Below are 16722 nucleotides of genomic sequence, written 5' to 3' on the forward strand. Positions count from 1 at the left end.
ATGCTGGCACTAAGACCACACTCAATGAGCTGTATACGGACATAAGTAAAAAGAAAAACGCTCACCTAGAGACGGCGCTCCTAGTGGCCAGAGATTATAAAGCAGGAAAACTCAAATCTGTTTTACCTGATTTCTACCAGCATGTTAAAATGTGCAACCAGAGGGAAAACAATCTAGACCACCTTTACTCCACACACAGAGACCTGTACAAAGCTCTCCCTTGCCCTCCAAATCTGACCATAATTCTATCCTCCTGATTCCTGCTAACAAACAAAAACTAAAGCAGGAAGCATCAGTGACTCGGTCAATAAGAAAGTGGTCAGATGAAGCAGATGCTAAGCTACGGGACTGTTTTGCTAGCACAGACTGGAATATGTTCCCAGGATTCTTCAGATGGCATTGAGGAGTACACCACATCAGTCACTGGATTCATCAATAAGTACATCGATGATGTCGTCCCAACAGTGACCATACGTACATACCCCAACCAGAAGCAATGGATTACAGGCAACATCCGCACTGAGCTAAAGGGTCAACATGTCCTAATTTGAATTTAACTTAATTTGAACTCATAACATCTTGGTTCACAGGATTCCGATCTTCCTGCTACACCACCATGTCCACGTCAGTAACTGATTTCACCTGTATTCCCACACTTAGGACTTTAAACCTGTTTGGGCTAGGGGGCAGTATTGAGAATTTTGGAAAAAATATGTGCCCATTTTTAACTGCCTCCTACACCAACTCAGAAGCTAGAATATGCATATTATTGTTCAGGTTTGGATAGAAAACACTCTGAATTTTCTAAAACTGTTTGAATGGTGTCTGTGAGTATAACAGAACTCCTATGGCAGGCAAAAACCTGACAAGGTTTCATGCAGGAAGTACCCTGTCTGACAAGGAGTCGTGCGTCTTGCATCTGTTTATTGAAAAGTAAGGATCTTAGCTGTAACGTGACAATTCCCAGGGCTCCGATAGGCTCTCAGAACCCGGGAAATACCTGAAGGTTGACGAGGCAGCCTCAGGCTGAAACACATTATCGCCTTTGGTAAGTGGCGGATCAGAGGACCTTTGAATGAGGCGCGTGCACGATTCGCTCCTGAGGAGAAATTTAAATCGGCTGTTTAGGCTCATTGCATATTCCCGGTCGGAATATTATCGCTTTTCTACGAGATAAATGGCATAAAAATTGGTTTTAAACAGCGGTTGACATGCTTCGAAGTACGGTAATGGAATATTTAGACATTTTTTGTCACGCCAATGCGCCATGCGCGAGACCGTGATGTAGCATTCTGATAGTGTCTAGAACTCACGAACAAAACGTCGCTGTTTGGATATAACGATGGATTATTTGGGACCAAACCAACATTTGTTATTGAAGTAGAAGTCCTGGCAGTGTATTCTGACGAAGAACAAGCAAGGTAAGAACATTTTTCTTATAGGAAATGTGATTTTGGTGGAGGCTGACCTGGGTGGGTGTCTAAATAGCTAGCCCTGTGATGCCGGGCTATGTACTTAGATTATTGCAAAATGTGCTTCATCCGAAAAGCTATTTTAAAATCGGACATATCGAGTGCATAGAGGAGTAATGTATCTATAATTCTTAAAATAATTGTTATGCTTTTTGTGAACGTTTATCGTGAGTAATTTAGCAAACTGTTAGTAAATTCCCCGGAAGTTTGCGGGGGTTATGCTTTTTCTGAACGTCACATGCTAATGTAAAAAGCTGTTTTTTGATATAAATATGAACTTGATTGAACAGACATGCATGTATTGTATAACACAATGTCCTAGGTGTGTCATCTGATGAAGATCATAAAAGGTTAGTGCTGCATTTAGCTGTGGTTTGGGTTTATGTGACATGATATGCTAGCTTGAAAAATGGGTGTCTGATTATTTCTGGCTGGGCACTCTGCTGACATAATCTAATGTTTTGCTTTCGTTGTAAAGCCTTTTTGAAATCGGACAGTGTGGTTAGATTAACGAGATTCTTGTCTTTAAATAGCTGTAAAATAGTCATATGTTTGAGAAATTGAAGTAATAGTATTTCTAACGATTCAAAAATCGCGCCACTGGATTTCAGTGGCTGTTACGTAGGTGGGACGAGTTCGTCCCACATGCGCCAGAGAGGTTAAAAGAAATCTCAGCTTTGTAAAAATACACTCAATATTTTTTTTTTTACATTTTTCATAGTGATTCAGGAGTAACATAAAAACAGAATAATATGCCCCACCTTGAATGAGTAGGTGTAGCTTAACATTTGACTGGTACTGTATATGCCATTTTGCAGATGCTTTAATTCACAATTTAATATCCCTTTTGAAATACAATAAATAGCCCATTAACTTGTTGACAAGCTAACTAATGATATGTTGGATTCATGTCTCCAACTCTACCAAAAATATAGGTTAAATAATGGGATTAAGCCATTGGCTCAGATGTATCTACTGCTTGGACAGTTCCATCTCATTTAAATGTTGATATTTGGCTGCGTTGTCAACCAAACACAATTCAATATGTGACCCGATTCAGGAAACTAGGCGTATGTCATGACTTCACAGGAGAGCTGTTTGAACTTAATTTTTTTTTTATCAAAATGGTTTTTTTGGCAGAAATGTATGCGTCTCTGTTTGTGGAGTAAAGGTGGTCTAGAGTTTTTTTGCCTCTGGCTGCACATGTGACATGCTGGTAGAAATGTGCTAAAACGGATTTCAGTTTGCCTGCATTAAAGTCCTCGACCACTAGGAGCGCCGCTTGTGGAGATCATCCAGTTTATTTTCCAATCATTCCACGTTGGCCAAGGGAACGGATGTTAGAGGCGGGTTACCCACTCACCGACGAATTCTCATAAGGCAACCCAATCCCCGCCCCCTGTATTTCTGTCTTTTCTTCACGCGAATGGCAGGGTTTTGGGCCTGGTGAAGCAGTATATCCTTCGCGTCGGACTCTTTTAAGAAAAAACTTTGTCAAGTTCGAGGAGTGTAATCACTGTTCTGATATCCAGAAGTTATTTTCAGTCATAAGAGACGATAGCATCAACATTATGTACAAAATAAGTTACAAACAATGCAACAAAAAAAACACACAAAATAGCACAGTTGGTTAGGAGCCCGTAAAACGGCAGCCATCCCTTCCGGCGCCATTATCAACCTTCCAATGTAACATTCAACCTTAAAATGAGTAACACATACAGTACATGGCCACATTTTGAGGTTACTAGAACTATACATTTCTTCTTATGTAATCATAAAAAGTGTGCATGTTCAAGATAGCATGTATAGGTTGTTGCATGTCTGTGGAGATCTTCACAATTGCTGTAATAATCTCACAGAATCTCGAACGGCATTGATCACATGCACCGTGTACTTTTAATGTAATCTCAACTGCAATCCAGGTCATTTGGTTCTGATATTAGATGAAGCACAGTTATATCAGTTGTATAAATAAATATGACAATTCCCATTTGAACTTTGCTGTGCTTTTAAATGGTTGAAAGTGCAGTGATAGACTTTTCTGTGACAACTGAACCAGAAATCTGACATTGTTTTTCCATTGGATTTTGGTTGTGCTTTTAGATGATTGAAAGCATAGTGATAACACATTGGAAATTCAACTAACTTTTGGCGGTATTTTTGAGTGGGTGAATATAGGTTGTAATCTCATTGATGAACATCTCAACCAAATATTACCCTGTTATCCACATTGAAATGACGTAGTGTGCCCAGTGGGTCACAGGTTAACAATAAATCATACATTTAACTGACAGATATCCACAAGCAGACTACAAACAAAGATACCATGGTAGAAATGTATGAATACACTGCACATACACATGGTTTCTTATTGTGTTTCTTTTTTCTTTAGCCGTAGCATCATATGACTGCATGACTCCGAGCCAGACTACAGTGGATATGTAGCACAGACTATAACTTTATGCCCCGAAATAGGCAGACAGTACATATATATATTTCCAGATAGCAGGTCTTCTAGTAAAATACATATTTTTGTCCATTAAAAGGAAGTTTCGTAATTGCTTCCAGGTGAAGACTTTGAACATATGCACCTTTGGGGCAAGTATGCATTGACTAATTCATGACATCTTGTACATCTGTAATAGGAATTCAAAAGAGACAAAATAGTGAGGTAAGGATAATTCAACCTGTCATATACACTTTTATTTTCTCCCACTGCCTATTCTGCCTTTGAAGAAAATATGAAGATTGAATCTCCCCTCTATTATTGACTAAAGCTGATTAGACAGGCATCGAATACACTAATCATTTCAGATATCATTAATATGTTAACATTGAAACCCTACAGGTTCATCACTGAGAATTCACTGTTCATTTTTGAATGTATTCAATATTTCATTAGATGCTGTTACATCATTACGGAAGAGAAAACAAGTGTGCAATTTTCCATCACAAAGGAGTAATCATGCATATGACATTGAGGGGAGAATTCATCTGTACCTTGCTGTGTCGCTCTAGCCTGCCAGGATCTGCAGTTTGTTGTTTCTCTCCTGTCTGTCCTTGAAAAGAGGTTGACTTTTGCTGTCTGTCTGGCTGGAAATGCCTTCTGTCTTTGTGTGTGTGTTGTCAAAGGGCCTGAAATCACAGGGAGAGTTGGTTTGGTCATATGCATAGAGATGAAGTGAAGCATGGATCCTATACTAAATTAAGAGTGGTATTACATTTTCCTTGGTTAGCTTAACACTTTTTTGTGCTGTGAAAATGTATACTTGGGTTCAATAGTTCAATATATTAAAGTTTTTTGTGTGAACAAAAAAAACTCAACTGTAGCAATTGAAACATTCTCTATTGCAGTGCTATACCTATATTGTGTCTCCAGGAATTCCCAATATGTTTGATAGAAGAAAAAAATGATTTGTGATTGCACAATGTTTAGATACATACAGTGACTTGCGAAAGTACTCAGCCCCTTGGCATTTTTCCTATTTTGTTGCCTTACAACATGGAATTAAAATAGATTTTTTGAGGGTTTGTATCATTTGATTTACATAACATGCCTACCACTTTGAAGATGCTAAATATTTTTTTTGTTTGAAACAAACAAGAATTAAGACAAAAAATCTGAAAACTTGAGCATGCATAACTATTCACCGCCCCAAAATCAATACTTTGTAGAGCCACGTTTCCCAGCAATTACAGCTGCAAGTCTCTTGGGGTATGTCTCTATAAGCTTAGCACATCTAGCCACTGGGATGTTTGCCCATTCTTCAAGGCAAAACTGCTCCAGCTCCTTCAAGTTGGATGGGTTCCGCTGGTGTACAGCAATCTTTAAGTCATACCACAGAATCACAGTTGGATTGAAGTCTGGGCTTTGACTAGGCCATTCCAAGACATTTAAATGTTTCCCCTTAAACCACTCGAGTGTTGCTTTAGCAGTATGCTTAGGGTTATTGTCCTGCTGGAAGGTGAACCTCCGTCCCAGTCTCAAATCTCTAGAAGACTGAAACAGGTTTCCCTCAAGGATTTCCCTGTATTTAGCTCCATCCATCATTTCTTCAATTCTGACCAGTTTCCCAGTCCCTGCCATTGAACAACATGATACTGCCACCACCATGCTTCACTATGGCGATGGCGTTCTCGGGGTGATGAGAGGTGTTGGGTTTGCGCCAGACATAGCGTTTTCCTTGATGCCCAAAAAGCTTAATTTGAATCAACCAGAGTATCACCTTCCATATGTTTGGGGAGTCTCCCACATGCCTTTTGGTGAACACCAAATGTGTTTGCATATTTCTTTCTTAAAGCAATGGCTTTTTTTCTGGCCACTCTTCCATAAAGCCCAGCTCTGTGAAGTGTATGGCTTAAAGTGGTCCTATGGACAGATATTCCAATCTCCGCTGTGGAGCTTTGCAGCTCCTTCAGGGTTATCTTTGGTCTCTTTGTTACCTCTGATTAATGCCCTCCTTTCCTGGTCCGTGAGTTTTGGTGGGTGGCCCTCTCTTGGCAGGTTTGTTGTGGTGCCATATTCTTTCAATTTTTTAATAATGGATTTAATGGTGCTCCGTGGGATGTTCAAAGTTTCTGATATTTTTTATAACCCAACCCTGATCTGTACTTCTCCACAACTTTGTCCCTGACCTGTTTGGAGAGCTCCTTGGTCTTCATGGTGCTGGTTGCTTGGTGTTGCCCCTTGCTTAGTGGTGTTGCAGACTCTGGGGCCTTTCAGAACAGGTGTATATATACACTAAGATCATGTGACACTTTGTGTAATGTAAGGTGGACTTTATTTAACAAATTATGTGACTTCTGAAGGTAATTGGTTGCCCAAGATCTTTTTTAGGGGCATCATTGCAAAGGGGTTGTATACATATGCACGCACCACTTTTCCGTTTTTGTTTTCTTTTTCATTTCAACAATTTTGACTATTTTGTGTATGTCCATTACATGAAATCCAAATAAAAATCTATTTAAATTACAGGTTGTAATCCAACAACATAGGAAAAAACGCCAAGGGGGTGAATACTTTTGCAAGGCACTGTACTCATGGTAATGTAGCATAGATAGCACAGGATGACGCATAGTGATATTTGGAAGAATGGGGAAGAATTTAAGACACATAGTAAAGCACAGTGACACAACATAGTGGAATATAGGTATAAGTAATAGATGCTTAAGGATACATTGTTGATAAAGATAGAGGCAAGGTGAATCCCATGCTCAATTCCAGTCATATTATGATTAGAAAACAGACATTTTTATTTCAATAAGCAGCATAGTTAAAACATTGGAAGTAATATGAGGAATAACGTAATTGTTTCTCGTAGTTAGAGAGAGGAAATAGCATTGACAATGCTGAGGTGAGATCATTGTTGCCTCTTACAGTGCATTCAGAAAGTATTCAGACCTCTTGAATTTTTCCAAATTTTGTTAAGTTACAGCCTTACTTTAAAATGCATTCAATTAAATGTTTTCCTCATCAATCTACACAAAATACTCCATAATGAAAAAGCAAAAACAGGATTGTGTCACCAAGAACACAATGTACTTCATCATTATTTGATGGAAGAAGTTTGGAACCACCAAGGCTCCTTCTAGAGCTGGCCACCCGGACAAACTGAGCAATCGGGGGAGAAGGGCCTTGGTCAGGGAGGTGACCAAGAACCTGATAGTCACTCTGACAGAGCTCCAGAGTTCCTCTGTGGAGATGGGAGAAACTTCCAGAAGGACAACCATCTCTGCAACACTCCACCAATCAGGTCTTTATGGTAGAGTGGCCAGACGGAAACCACACCTCAGTAAAAGGCACATGACAGCTCGCTTGGAGTTTGCCTGAAGGCACCCATACGACTCAAACAAGATTCTCTGGTCTGATGAAACCAAGATTGAACTCTTTGGCCTGAATGCCAAGTGTCACGTCTGGAGGACACTTAGCACCATCTCTACGGTGAAGCATGGTGGTGGCAGCATCATGCTGTGGGGATGTTTTTCAACGGCAGGGACTGAGAGACTAGTCAGTACATCGCATAGCCAAGACAACACAAGAGTAGCTTCGGAACAAGTCTCAATGTCCTTGAGTGGTCCAGATAGAGCTTGTTTTTGCTTTGTCATTATGGGGATATTGTGTGTAGATTGATGAGGGAAAAAACTATTTAATCCATTTTAGAATATGGCTGTAACGTAACAAAATGTGGAAAATGTCAAGGGGTCTGAATACTTTCCGAATGCACCGTATGTGCTGACCTATAGCCAGTCTAGCATTGTATCTCCATAATGCTCAATGTTAGGATTTGTGATGGGTAGGCTATTCCTACAACCTTTACTCATGCTGTAGAGTGCTTAGATGAGCAGCTGGCCACTCCATGGTGACTGTGTTCAACCTGTGTTTTGATTGGACCCGTTAAAGCCTGGCTGCCCAATGGGATCAATTAGGGAAAGGGCTACACCACAGCCCTGTCTGCCTGTCATCTGTAGATCTCTGTGCTGTCCACTCATGCATTCACTCAATCGAAGGAGCTTTTTTAACACGTCACTGGGCACAAACAAACACACTGTATGTACACATATAAGGCAACAAACACAAGTGTGCATAAACTCACATCCATGTACATGTACAGTGAAAATGAAAACATATCCATGCAAATGTATTCACACACATTTCTGGTCAAATATTCATGGATAGGATAGCAGCACACACACACACACACACGCGCACACGCACACACACACACATGCGCGCGCGCACACACACACACAAGACATATTCATATAGTTCATGCCAATACTCTTTATCAAAAAGGTGTTGTAGACATAGGGTAAGAGTTCGGCTGCTGACAGTGTATGAGATTGAACCATAGCTTGCTTCTTTCTGTGTCTTCACATGGACTCGTCATGTCTGCTGCCAAATATGACTGATTACAGTAATCTCATTCCTCAATGATGATATACCACAGAATGTTCATTTCTAGCCTGCCACATGCTCAAGAGAGAGGTAATAGCCAAAGAGCATGTAATCATATAATTAAGAACTTTCATTGCATCTAAAAATAGTGTGAATGTGAGATTACATTAACCAATTCTTGGGTTTTAATATAATGCATTTTGTTATCTGTCATTTTGGGGGGATAAATAGGCTTGCTAAAGTTAATTGGAAAACAAAAGTGACTGTGTTTCCTGGGTATGAACATAATCACTTTTTGATAAATCATTAAAGGAGTGTGTTTTGGGAGCAAAACAAGATGAGTGTTTTGATTTAGGTGAATAGGCAAGCAACTGGCAAATATTTCAAAGAAACTAGCCTGGGCAACCAACCAGCAACCCTGCCCAAAATGTCTTTGCATATGACCGGCTTGAAAGCGGTGGGGCAAGAAGGTTTGGCACAACAAAGAATAAGACAGAAGAGTTGGATTAATTGTGCTTAAGTCAACTCCTCTGTCTTATTCTTTGTTGTGCCAAACCTTCTTGCCCGACCGCTTTCAAGCTGGTCATATGCAAAGAGATTTTTGGTCAGGGTCGCTGGTTGATTGTTGGTTGCCCTAGCAACTGAGTAATGCTAGGTAACTTGCTAGCACAATGGTAGCTATAAAGACATTTAAAGTGGAACTGACAACATTTTAACCGGAGGTTGCGGATATGATACAAACATAATATTAGTCAAAAATATGCAATACCCAGTTTATGCTACAAAACCAACTTTATAAGAGGTTTTAAAAATAGGTTCTATTTGCCTCAACATTCCATGATGTACACTAAGGTATTGTTGGCAGAATAGATTGCTGCAATGCATGATTCATTTAATTCACCAATATATTTTTTGGTTGTCCAAAAAATATTGCTATCAGGTTGTAAATCACAACTGGCCTGGTACAATGTTTCCTGCCTCTATTCGGGATACACTGTTTCAGTTTCAATGGCTCAACATTTTGGACAAAACAGAAAAATGTAACTAAGGCTGGGAATGACAATACAATCAAACAAGCAAGGGCAACGATCACAAGTCAGTCATAACGTGGCTAACAGGCTAGCTTATCTATTTATGTAGTAACCAGCTAAAAACACGGAGCCTAATGTTATCTGGATAGCTAGCTAGCTGCTAGGAGGATGTCATGTCCTTGGAGGAGTGGGTAAGTAACTACCTTTTCCCCTCATATAATGTTTCGGTGGCTATACACAGCTTGAGATGCAGATGTCATTTGGTTAGCTAGCAAGAACTTGAACAACTGTTATCCAGTTACCATATTTCTTGTGTTAGTAAATTCACTCTGGTTTCAGAGCACTCTTGTCTGAGTGTACCAGAGTGCAGAATAACTGATTAATTTATGAACGAGTAACATCCACTGAATATGTGTCCGTAAATGTAAGAAAAGAAAGTAATCGTTAGTCATGAACACTCTAGATAACATGTAAACAGCCTAACCAGCTCTGCTAGTGTAAGTAAAATGGTCAGAGTAAGGCGTTCTCTCATTTTTGTCTGGAAGTAGCTAGCTCGCAAGCTAGCCAACTTTAAGCAGTTAGTTTTGGGTGCTTGGTTGGGACAAGCATGCATTGTTGGCAGGCAAGCTGCATAAGGAAGAGTATGCTACAATTCCTCATCGTTTATCACTGCAATTTTGATGGTCAACTAGTTTTAGAGGGCTTATCTAATGTTCCTTCATTAGATGCTAGCTCATCTTTCTCTGGCTAGCATTAGTCGTTGATCTTTTTGTTGCTGAGGTGCATAACTGAGGGAGTGAGAGCCTACCTTTTCATGGTTGTTTGATCAATAGGACTGTATGTTCCTAAATGTAAGAGGACTCCCAAGTGGTATTGACACAGGTCACAGGTCACTACTTCACAGTAGAGTCGATTGAACTGACAAGGTGTTGTTGTTCTTGATTCTGTTTATTGAAGAGTCAGGATCTTAGCTGTAACGTGACACTTCCTATGGCTCCAATAGGCTCTCAGAGCCCGGGAAAAACCTGAACGATGACGAGGCAGCCTCAGGCTGAAACACATAATCGCCTTTGCCAAGTGGTCTATCAGAGGACAATGGAATTAGGCGCATGCCCGATTCGACCCCGTGCAGTATTTTCTTTCGGCTGTTTACCTAATTGCAGATTCCCGGTCGGAATATTATCGCTTTTTTACGAGAAAAATGGCATAAAAATGGATTTTAAACAGCGGTTGACATGCTTCGAAGTACGGTAATGAAATATTTACAAATCTTTTGTCACGAAATGCGCCGTGCGTGCGACCGTTATTTACCATTGGGATAGTGTCTAGAACGCACAAACAAAACGTCGCTGTTGGAACATAACTATGGATTATTTTGGACCAAACCTACATTTGTTATTGAAGTAGAAGTCCTGGGAGTGCATTCTGACGAAGAACAGGAAAGGTAATCAAACTTTTCTAATAGTAAATCTGATTTTGGTGAGTGCTAAACTGGGTGGGTGTCTAAATAGCTAGCCCTGTGATGCCGGGCTATCTACTTAGAATATTGCAAAATGTGCTTTCACCGAAAAGCTATTTTAAAATCGGACATATCGAGTGCATAGAGGAGTAATGTATCTATAATTCTTAAAATAATTGTTATGCTTTTTGTGAACGTTTATCGTGAGTAATTTAGTAAATTGTTAGTAAATTCGCCGGAAGTTTGCGGGGGGTTTGCTAGTTCTGAACGTCACATGCTAATGTAAAAAGCTGGTTTTTGATATAAATATGAACTTGATTGAACAAAACATGCCCTTGATTGAACAAAACATGCATGTATTGTATAACATAATGTCCTAGGTGTGTCATCTGATGAAGATCATCAAAGGTTAGTGCTGCATTTAGCTGTCTTCTGGGTTTTTGTGACATTATATGCTAGCTTGAAAAATGGGTGTCTGATTATTTCTGGCTGGGTACTCTGCTGACATAATCTAATGTTTTGCTTTCGTTGTAAAGCCTTTTTGAAATCGGACAGTGTGGTTAGATTAACGAGAGTCTTGTCTTTAAATAGCTGTAAAATAGTCATATGTTTGAAAAATTGAAGTTTTCGGATTTTAGAGGAATTTGTATTTCGCGCCATGCCCATCATTGGATATTGGAGCAGACGTTTCGCTAGCGGAACATTTTGATGTAAAAGGATAAATTGCATGCAGTCAAGACCAATCCGTAGTTTTGAGACAATCTGTTGAAATTGTCACTGGTTACATTACTGTGACCTGCACAATCCTTTGGCAAAGGGGTTCAACGTAATTGAGTCAAATTTATTCTATAACAACATCCCTGGCAGGGCTTAACTTTAGAGGTCTGTTTGTAGTTAAGTTAGAAAAATTTGTTTGTTTGTTTGCCCCTGTTAAAGCCTTGTGGTTACATAGCTGAATCCCTTAGCATCGTCCACAATTGGCAGAGAATGGAGTCTGCTGCCGCCATACAGGAGATGGCTCTAATTGTCCACCAAGACACAACTGTGAGTTATTTGAAACAGAATTTACAGGGTTAGCAGCTCCCTTGACCCCTGTCCATCTTTAAAAAAAGACTCATTAAAAGCAATGGTACCTGAACATAGGATGTCTGCACATAAAATGCTTGACATTGAAAGCGATCCTTGGGTTGACAGGTTTCATTATTCAGTGACTAGACTGACAGCCCACCAGCCTCCTGTCTCAGCCCGCGAACCATGGCACTGAGGACCTGAGCATGCATGACTACCCTTCAGCCTTCAAGACACTTCTAGATGGAAATTCAGCGAATTCTGCCTGATTCTTTACAATGCAGAAGAATATCACAGATTTTTACAATAGTTGGCAGACCCCTATATATGCATGTTAGGAGGATGTGTATGTTAGATGCTATAACACATTTGTAAATTATTCAAATTCAGTTAATGCCTTCTTTAAGCATGTACAACACTACCGTTCAAAAGTTTGGGGTCACTTAAAAACGTTCTTGTTTTTGAAAGAAAAGCACATTTTTTGTCCATTAAAATAACATCAAAATTGATCAGAAATACAGTGTAGACATTGTTAATGTTGTAAATGACTGTTGTAGCTGGAAACGGCTTATTGTTTTATGGAATATCTACATAGGCCTATAGAGGCCCATTATCAGAAAACATCACTCCTGTGTTCCAATGGCACATTGTGTTAGCTAATCCAAGAGTATCATTTTAAAAGGCTAATTGATCATTAGAAAACCCTTTTGCATTTATGTTAGTACAGCTGAAAACGGTTGTGCTGAAACTCACTGCATTTCTGATCATGGTTGCTGATAATAGTCCTCTGTATGCCTACGCGTTTCCAGCTTCAAGTCATTTACAACATTAGCAATGTCTACACTGCATTTCTGATCAATTTGTGTTATTTTAATGGACAAAAAAATTTGCTTTTCTTTCAAAAACAAGGACATTTCTAAGTGACCCCAAAATTTTGAACGGTAGTGTATATTAGGTTGATTAGCTGCTGTGCATGTGGCGTAGATTTAAATGCACAACATTCTGCTACATTTATGAACATCAGACAACATGCCAATGATAAGGATGCAAATTAATGCTGCATAATGAAGCTATTGAAATGAAGCTCCTTAATCAGCAGTGAAATTGATGCCCTGACAAGATAGCGACAGAAGCACCATTCAGTGAGTGATGTTAAGTGTGCATGAGTGAGAATTATTTCATCAACAAACTTAAGCTTTGGTTTTCTTTCTGTTACCACACATGGACACAAATAACACATACTGTAACACATTCAAATAGCTAAGTCATGCAGTCATACAAATAACTGACTATATCAGGCAATGACCACATAGACATAGGTGGCAAAGGCTCATATTCAATTACGTTCTCCAGCAAATTAATGGTATGGTAGCTCTGAATGTTTCTACAGGGACCTCTACGCCATTCCCAGAAACACATCAAGACCAAACAAAGGTCCCTGGACAGGTCTTATCACTATATGGCCTCTGGTCGCTCTAACTGTGACAGATTACGAGGCTTGGCAGTCTTGTCTTACCGTGGTGGTCTTCACCCGGCCCCCAGGCTGTGTGCATGTCCAGCCCGACTGGTTTACTAAGAGGTCACAGCCCTCGTCTTCCAAACAAGGCATCATATCACACCACTGCCGGCTCCTCACAATGCGAGCTGTGGGGAGAGGAGAGGAAGAGGGACGGTTAACTCTCGCTATGGCCGTGGCTCTGTGGCTGATATACCATTAGCTCATCTATCTATCTCACAAGTCAATGGTTAATATATTAAATGAAATATTTTTAACTACAGTGACAAAACCACAAAATGGTATCAATTCACAAAATCCAAGTACATCCAGTCAGATGCAGAATTGATGAACAGTTTTGCACAACATCTGTGAGAGAATTTCTGTCAAAGCGTATGGCAGTGTCTGGAAGTTTGCAGGCTGCTTTTGCAAACTGCCCAGCTATCATTTGGGTCCTTGGAAGTTGTGGGAACGTATGTTTTTGGTTTCCCATTGGTTCTCGGAAAACAAAGCCATACATTTTCTGACCAGTAAAACAGAAAGTTTTTTTAAACGTTCTGACAATGGAAGTCAACATTTTGCCTGCTCTGGGAACGTATATTTTTAGGTTGCAGGGAGGTTCTGAGAATGTTTCACTATGGTTCCCGCAAATATTTCCTGGGAGGTTTTATTAACATTCTGAGAACACAAATTATGGGTTATTTTAAGGTAATTAAATAAAGTTTTACGAACATTCTCTGAATGTTTTGAATGTTTTATTTATTTTGTTATATAGTACATGTTTTAAATGAATTTTTTGGGTTATCTTGAGGTTTTTGATTAACCTTCTTAACTTGAACTGAATGTTTCAACAAGACTTTTAATAACACTGCTAGCTTATTTTGGGATAACTGTTTTGAACTCAAAGCACAGATAGGACACCCTGGAAATGAATTTACTTAGGCATTAATCATGCAAACACATTTATTTTTTATTGTGGCATGGCGTGAGTGAGATTCAAACTATGATATTTTATTCTCTATCCATGGAATTAGTCCACTTTACCACCAAGATGGAGCTAGCATGTCTTTTCACTCATAAAAAGCTGTTCATTTTCTTTTCAAACAGACCCCATTTCAAAGGAAACGAGCACTTATTAAGATGTGGCCAATTAGTGGGTGTGGCCAACACACTTAACAAGATAGAGGATAGATAGAGTTTTGTTGATGCTGGGAATGGAATGTATACACTGAGTATACAAAACATTAACAACACCTGCTATTTCCATTACATAGACTGACCAGGTGAATCCAAGTGAAAGCTATGATCCCTTATTGACCATGTTTACATGCATACCAATATCCAATCATTATTCAAGTTGACGCTTATAAACACCTTATCCAGTTTACTGTTGTTTTTGTGGTCTGCGCAGGCTCAGTTTCGCATATCATGGGTGTTGTGTGATGATGTTTTCAACTGATTGTCAAACAAATCACTTCAAAAAGTAGGCTACCTGCGCAGTTTGGTCCACCATAATAATTCCATAATAATTCAGCCTACTATTGTCATAAGCGTCGTAATGATCAAACCAAAACGCAGCGGGTATCGTGCTCATCTTCCTTATTTTATTTGGATAAACATGAACACTTAACAAAAATAACAAACAACGATGAAAACAGTCATGTAAGACTACACAGCTGTACATAGAAACCACCCACAAACACAAGAGAAAATAAACCCACTTAAATATGGCCTCCAATTAGAAGCAACGACAACCAGCTGCTTCTAATTGGAGGTTGTTCCCAAAACTAACATAGAAATAGAAAGACTAGAAAACCCACATAGAAATAGAAATCATAGAACATAAACCAAAAACCCCGAAACACACAAAACAAACACCCCCTGCCACGCCCTGATCAAACTACAATAACAAATAACCCCTTTTACTGGTCAGGACGTGACAACTATAATACATTTACTATCATTTAAATTAAGTTTCTACTTGTAATTTCCGACATTTGGTAGGCCACATTATAATTACGACTTTTGGTAGGCCATTTGTTTGTCAACTATGGTTTGATACATGCAGCTTTTCTTCTGTCATAACTTTAGCCCCAGAAGACTAAATAAAGCAGTACTCACCAGAATAATGTCTTACATCAAAATAATGAATGCATTAGTAATCTAATTAACACCACTAAAGTTGTCTATTTCCTTTAGGGACCATGGAGAAAACATAACTCCAAAACAGTGGAAAGATTGGTCCTGTGCAAAGTGTTCAAATGTCATCAGTTTGACAGGTTTGAAGGAAATGAAAAGATGATAAAATGACTAAAAATGTTTCTGATAAGACTTCAGTTCGTCTTGGGTGTATATTTTATGTGGTTGAAATACTGTCTGCTTGCATAACAGTGTTAAAAATAACACATTACACGTGCATTCAATAAATCATATTTCTCCACTCCTGTTCCCGATAAAAAATAACATTTGCTGTATAATTTCACTGCAAGAAATTCCTTATTCTGCAGGAGTTAATATTATATTTGGCTACATGTGAGAGGTTATAGGCCTACAGTCAGTGTCCATATGTCAGTTGCTATGCCATTTAACCCATATGAACTTAAATTAGGAATATTCTGTTTATTCATGGGAGCAGGGATACTCATGAGTGGGATATCAAAGGTGAATATGAACAGCTATCCCGAATAAGACCTTAAGCGGGATATGGGCTACTATTCGGAATACTGTGTGCATGTAAATGTGGTCATTGATGTCACTTGTTAAAACAACTTCAATCAGTGAAAAGGAAGGGGAGGAGAAAGGTTAAAGAAGTATTTTTAAGCCTTAAGACAATTGAGACATGGATTGTGTATGTGTGCCATTCAGAGGGTGAATGGGCAAGACAAAATATTTAAGTGCCTTTGAAATGGGTATGGTAGTAGGTGCCAGGAGCACAGGTTTGAGTCAAAAGCTGCAACGCTGCTTGGTTTTTCATGCTCAACAGTTTCCCTGCGTATCAAGAATGGTCCACCAGACAACTTGGCACAACTGTGGGAAGCATTGGAGTCAACATGAGTGCAACTCAATATTATAAAGGTGTTCCTAATGTTTGGTATACTTAGTGTATGTTTTTAAATAACATTCTTAGATGAAAACATTAGTCATGTTCAAAGAACGTTCTGTTTTTTACTGTAAAGTTTTCTTAATGTTCTAAATACATGACTTTAATTCGAAGCATGAGGAAACCTGTAGGAAACGTTATGCTGAAGTCCTGAAATAACCACAGAACAACGTTGTTTCTTAATGTTTTCGGTGAACAATTT

General features: G+C 39.2%; 1 protein-coding gene across 1 annotated transcript in view; it reads right to left on the minus strand.

Annotated features, from left to right (window-relative positions):
- LOC115197034 (chemokine-like protein TAFA-5) overlaps nt 1-16722 on the minus strand; it is a 135511-nt gene that overhangs the window by 13856 nt on the left and 104933 nt on the right. The window contains exons 3-4 of the mRNA XM_029758164.1: nt 13442-13569; nt 4473-4607 (exon numbers count right to left, since the gene is read on the minus strand). Of these exons, the coding sequence (XP_029614024.1) occupies nt 4599-4607; nt 13442-13569 (137 nt within the window). The 3' untranslated portion in view covers nt 4473-4598. The remainder of the gene's footprint in view (nt 1-4472; nt 4608-13441; nt 13570-16722) is intronic.

Source organism: Salmo trutta, chromosome 7 (genome assembly GCF_901001165.1).
Source record: "Salmo trutta chromosome 7, fSalTru1.1, whole genome shotgun sequence".
NCBI lineage: Eukaryota > Metazoa > Chordata > Actinopteri > Salmoniformes > Salmonidae > Salmo > Salmo trutta.